Genomic DNA, 5,453 nt, shown 5'->3' on the forward strand with positions numbered 1-5,453 from the left:
CCCGCCGTACCAGCACCTCCACCGCACACAGCAGACACACGCTGTGGAGACACGGCAGGAGCACGGGCTGCTTCACCAGCTCCTCACACAGGGGGCAGCGCAGCTCCTGCTCCATACTCTTCATGTTGGACTGAAGAGGAGAGAGTGACACACAGGCTGAGTCACTGTGGAAACATCATAACATCATCATCCTCTTCATGTGGTTCCAGCCCAGGTCCCCGAAAAACTGACGAAGTCCTACGGTACATACTGAACAAAACTGTGTTTTATATCAAACTGGGCTGAACTGCCATGTATAACCATGTAGCCTGGTGTTGGGATTTGATACTGAGCTGAACAGTTTCATGTACATGTTTTGTAAAATAGGTTGATATAAAAAATATGTGTTGGGATTTGATACTGAGCTGAACAGAAGTAGGTTGATATAAAAAATATTTTATTATAAACCAAACATCTCTCAGCCTCCCTGCAGTATCTCCTATGATCCCCTAGGGGTCACTCAACCTATTTTAAAGACATTATATATCAATTATGTCCAACAGCAATGTCGGCTGGACATTAGGCTAAGGCCAGTTTTATTTTATTTATTTTTTTTGCAGATGATACTGTCGTTTACAGCTCAGTGTCCAATCATTAAATATGACCTGTCAGATACGACATCAAGTCGATTTCACATTATGAACCATTTGTATTGATTTCAAACAAAAATATTTTCACTTTTTTTTTTCTCTAATCAATTTGTATGTATCACATGTATCACCGGTTTAGGCCTGACTCCAGGGTTGCAGCATCCTCCTCGCATCCCGTCGCTATGACAACGCGCCTCATTCCTTTACCTTTTATGATATGCGGCCCGTAAGCAGATGATTTACGTAATGCGTGTTTTCTTCATTTTGAATTAATTTAAAAAAAAACCAAACACATCGAATACTCAAACACATGTGTCACATCAATTACGGTAACAGAGCCGTTTCCGGGGGAAAAAACTCAATTACGGTAACAGAGCCGTTTCCGGAAAAAAAAAACACGATTTTACTATCAACAATTTGACTGTGTTCGAATGAAGCATATTTAGGGTTTGACGTGAAAACCATAGTGTGAATATTTGTACAGATTGACGACCACACCACACACCGGCTGTGTTACATGTTAAAGGGACAATGCTGAAATTAAAGGCTCGTACTCACACTGATACGAACCAGCGCGTCCATGATGGAGGTAAAGCTTTGTAACTCGGCTTCTGCCATGCCGCTGTCTGCACCATACCACACACTGTAGGAACAGCGACCTCGGCACCCACGGTATATCAAGCCTCCGGGGCTTAAACTGCTGACCCTCCGCAACAGATCTGCTCCGGGTTCCTCTCCGTGGCTCCCGGTGTGATGCTGCGCACACAATGATGATGTGTGCGACGAATCGTCGCAGAATCTAGTCTGATGGAAGGAGGGATGGAAGCGGGTCCGCTGGAGGAACGAGCTGTTTTTACTCACAGCTGTGACAAAAACATGATAACAATATTTTTATATTATTTTTAAAAATCATAATAATTTAGTTTTAATTATGAGTCAAGAAATACTATTTTATTGTTTATTTTTTCTATATTATTTGATTTTGCAGGAATTTGCGTTACATAAAATATTTGGAGGTGTATTTTTGTTCTGCCGGTAGGTGGCAATGTTGTGCTTTAAACATGGGGAAAATAATAGTGTCCTGTCTGAAATGTCGTCCGGGGTGAATTAAAAATCCTTCTTCGTCGATAATAGTTACACATTTATTTATATACAATTTAAAATGTATTTAAAATACATTTATTTTTTGAGAGAAAGGGGAGTGAGGGGAAGAGAAAGGCAGACACGGAGGGTTTGTGCAGAAGCGGTCGGTGTGGAGTAAAATGGAACTCATCGATACACCGGAACTAGTTTATGTTTTTACCCGGTCTTGTTAGAGAGTGCACACAGAGCACGGTTGTTGTGGCAACCGTGATACGTCGGGCAATATTGTTAATGTTAAATGGTTCTAATTAAATTATAACTTGATAATTAACACGCCTTGAAGCTGCAATCGCGGCAACGTTTTGTATCTGACTTTATGCTAGCATCGTTAGCATGTCGGCGATAAGCAGTCTGGTTCCAGCGCGGTTTCTGACAATCATAGCTCATCTTGTTATCGTCATCACCATCTTCTGGTCAAGGGTGAGTCTGAGAAATAATTACACTTTTTTTAAACTAGTGTTAGTATCTGTGAGTGTAGTGCGATCGAAAAAAAAGTGATGGTTGGAGAGCTTTTATTACGATAATACCGTTTCGTGTTTAGCTAGCTTCACTGTATCTCATGAGCTGCTGTGTTTTACAGGAAAACAATGTGAAGGCGAGTTTGCCTCTGGAATTCACCCAGGAGCAGTATGACAGTGAAGACCAAAAGTAAGAAGACCTTTGACTGTGTCAAACATGAACAGAATTTTTTAAAAAAAGACTGTTCAAGTGCCGTGTTCTTCTCCTCAGGCTGGTGGTGGCTTTGGCTGTTACCCTGGGGCTGTTTGCCATAGAATTATCTGGATTCTTCTCCGGCGTGTCCATGTTCAACTGCAGTCAAGGTCTGTTGTGTATCCTTTAAACCACTGGTTCCCGACCCTTTTTTGCACGACGACAGAGAGACTTTTATACAAGACCATTATTTTGCCGACAGGTTTGTGTGTCAGGAGAGGTCAAGCACGTAATGAAACACAATCGAGTGCATTTTACATAATGAAATAAAGATATATAATATTCATATATACTTCAAATACAATTAATTATTTTATATTGTTCAATTTTATTTGTGGCATGAAGTCATTTATACTTCAAATACAATTAATTATTTTACATTGTTCTTTTATTTTATTTATGGCATGAAGTCATGATTTTTCAAAATAAAACAACTTGCGAACTTTTGAAATTTTCATGTGACCCAGATCCTAATGATCCACGTCCCAGTACCGGTCACTGCACCAGTGATTGGAGACACTCACTCAAGATCACTGTTAACAAACTCTCTTAAAAATTAACCAGGTTTTAGTCATAGACTAAAGACCTAAAATTGATTTTTGACATCAATGTGTAATTTAATACTTGAGATGAAAAACTTATAAAAAATAAAATAAACCAAATGATACCAGAGAGAAGTTAAAAACTGATGTCATCAGTTACAGTTCCATGACTTCAGTCTTTAATAGCTACTGGAGCCCATGCCAGTGCCTCTGTGGCTCTGCTTTTCTTTCTGTTTGAGCAGTGGGAACTTGACATCTACTGGGCGATCCTCGCCATCTGCAGGTTAGTCCATGTAACATGTCCATAACTGCATGTTTCCTCCACTTCTGATTATTTTTTTTCCCTGACAATGATTTGCCCAGCACTGGCTGTGCACTGCGGTGCATCTGTCTCCCTGTCCTTCTTTGTTTTTGAGATGTGGGAATGCTGGACATATTGGGTTATTTTTGCAGTCTGCAGGTCGGTGGTGTTGGTTTACGTTCTGGTACAAGTGTGTGTGTGAAGTCTGAAACATTAAGATTATACAGTAAATAATGTGATTATTCCTTTTTCTAGTGTGTTACCTGCCGTTGTGGAGATCATTCTGTTTGTTGGTGTTTTTGGTCTGAAGAAGAAGCCATTGTAAAGTAGAAAAGACTGTCAAGAAGATGTGAATGAAACCCAATCACAGCACACCTCGGTGTCATCAAGGCAACGGCAGCAACACTGACAAACCACAAAGAAGAACGAGATTCAAAAATTAATTTTTCCATTTATTCATCCTTTAAAATATCCATTGATCAATGGAGTCGATCTTTATCCACTGCTGTTACTTCTCAAACATTTCCTTTTTGTTTATAAATTTGTATATAATTTGTATGAGACCAATTCAAAATATTGTGCTTTTTTCAGGCAATAAATGAGTGACTTCTCTTTTTATACTAATTTAGTTTTGTAGAAAAATAAAATTAAAAGTTCTCAAATTGTATTCATTGTTTACCATTTTGTTACTCTGGAGTCGTGTCTTTCTCTATTGGAGTTATTGCAAGTTATTGCAAAGTAAAGCCGCATGATGGCAGTACTGATGCGAAGCTCCGCCCACTGGTCCGTCCTTCTGTTTGTACCGGGTCTGATTGTGACTCTCTTGGTCTGGGCTGACGGCTTCATTTTTTTTTACCCAACGAAATCGTACCCATTCACCTCTGTTTCTATCAAAATACAGCGTGTTTTTACCACAAAACCATGGGTACGTGTTGCAACTTTAATTCGTCTTCCTGTATAACTCTGTTTTTCCTGTGCATTTCTTGATATATGGTCTAATTAGTGAGCAGTCCTACGGGCATGCTAACGTGCCGGGATATGATTGGCTAGTGTCAATGAAAATGAAACGTGAATCCATTTATTTTTGTTTTAAATCCACAACCAGATGTATATTAACATATTCACTGATTTTCACGTTATTCAATGTTTTTGGGTTAAATGCGCTTCTTGTTTCCCATCTACGGCGAGTTAGCATGGGGCTAACAGTTTAGTTTTGTGTGCGAACACTGACGTGGCGTTAAGTTGCAATGGAAAAGTTTTATAAGAGGGGATGTATAACCCGGTATTTATTAAAATATATATTTAAATTTGAACAAACCAAAGCACTAAATAAGTTACGGTGTCATACAGAAAAGTCACTTAATGTTTTGATGTCGAACTTCTACACGCAACGGGCCTGTATATAAATGTAAAACTATATAGAGACGGCAGTGGTGTAAATGAATCAGTGGTCAAAACTGTAAGTCAAGAGGTATTTCTTCCACCCTGCAGTTACCAATATATAAATAAATGAAATACTAATGTAAAACAAAAACGTCTAAAAATTCCAATAAATCACTTTTAGTCCATTTCTGTATTGTAACCTGATATAATGACTTTTTAGCAAAATGAAATATTGGAGAAATAAAATGTAAAGTTATGTTTTACTGCAGGATCCCCGAGTGTGGTGTTTAAAGCCAGGTTCAAGTGTAAAAAAATGTTCAGCTCAGATTTTCCCTCTGACCTTGTTTCACTTGTGTGTCTCTCCTGCAGCAGTGAACACAGGTACGTCACTGGTCCTGTCCAGTCTGCTGTCGGTGCTGGTTTTTGCTGGGATGCAGATGTTCAGTAAGCAGCTGGGGTCGACGGAGTGGCTCACCATCCTGGGAGGATTCCTGGGATCAGTCCTCTTCATCTGCTCCCTCACTGTATCCTCACTGAGGCAAAGCTAATGTTGTAATGTTTCAGGGCTGTTTATGTTTATGTGTCACTGGTGCAGAGATTAACACTGACCAACAGTAGTTGCTGTGTCAGATTTAGTTACCTGTACTATATCCAAATATTTATTCTGCAGTATTTCATGGGTTCACAGATTTTGAGAGAAGGGGCGCGCATGCAAACATTACCCCTGTTTCTAGTTGGCTTTAG

The 5,453-nt window shown here is 39.4% G+C and overlaps 1 protein-coding gene across 3 annotated transcripts; it reads left to right on the forward strand.

Annotated features, from left to right (window-relative positions):
* The first annotated feature begins 1,934 nt into the window (after window positions 1-1,934).
* LOC103388220 (transmembrane protein 107) lies at window positions 1,935-3,968 on the forward strand. 3 transcript variants are annotated; one of them, XM_025061869.1, is made up of 6 exons: window positions 1,935-2,192; window positions 2,353-2,420; window positions 2,502-2,602; window positions 3,212-3,308; window positions 3,389-3,485; window positions 3,582-3,968. In XM_025061869.1, the coding sequence occupies exons 1-5, from the start codon at window positions 2,106-2,108 to the stop codon at window positions 3,438-3,440; spliced, it is 405 nt and encodes a 134-aa protein (XP_024917637.1). In that variant the 5' UTR covers window positions 1,935-2,105; the 3' UTR covers window positions 3,441-3,485; window positions 3,582-3,968. The 3 variants fall into 3 exon arrangements, with proteins under 3 accessions (XP_024917637.1, XP_008321348.1, XP_008321347.1); XM_008323126.3 differs by lacking the exon at window positions 3,212-3,308 and having other exon boundaries at window positions 1,937-2,192; XM_008323125.3 differs by lacking the exon at window positions 3,389-3,485 and having other exon boundaries at window positions 1,939-2,192.
* The last annotated feature ends 1,485 nt before the right edge of the window (window positions 3,969-5,453 follow it).

The sequence above is a fragment of the Cynoglossus semilaevis genome, chromosome 13, assembly GCF_000523025.1.
Source record: "Cynoglossus semilaevis isolate Cse_v1.0 chromosome 13, Cse_v1.0, whole genome shotgun sequence".
In the NCBI taxonomy this organism is placed as follows: domain Eukaryota; kingdom Metazoa; phylum Chordata; class Actinopteri; order Pleuronectiformes; family Cynoglossidae; genus Cynoglossus; species Cynoglossus semilaevis.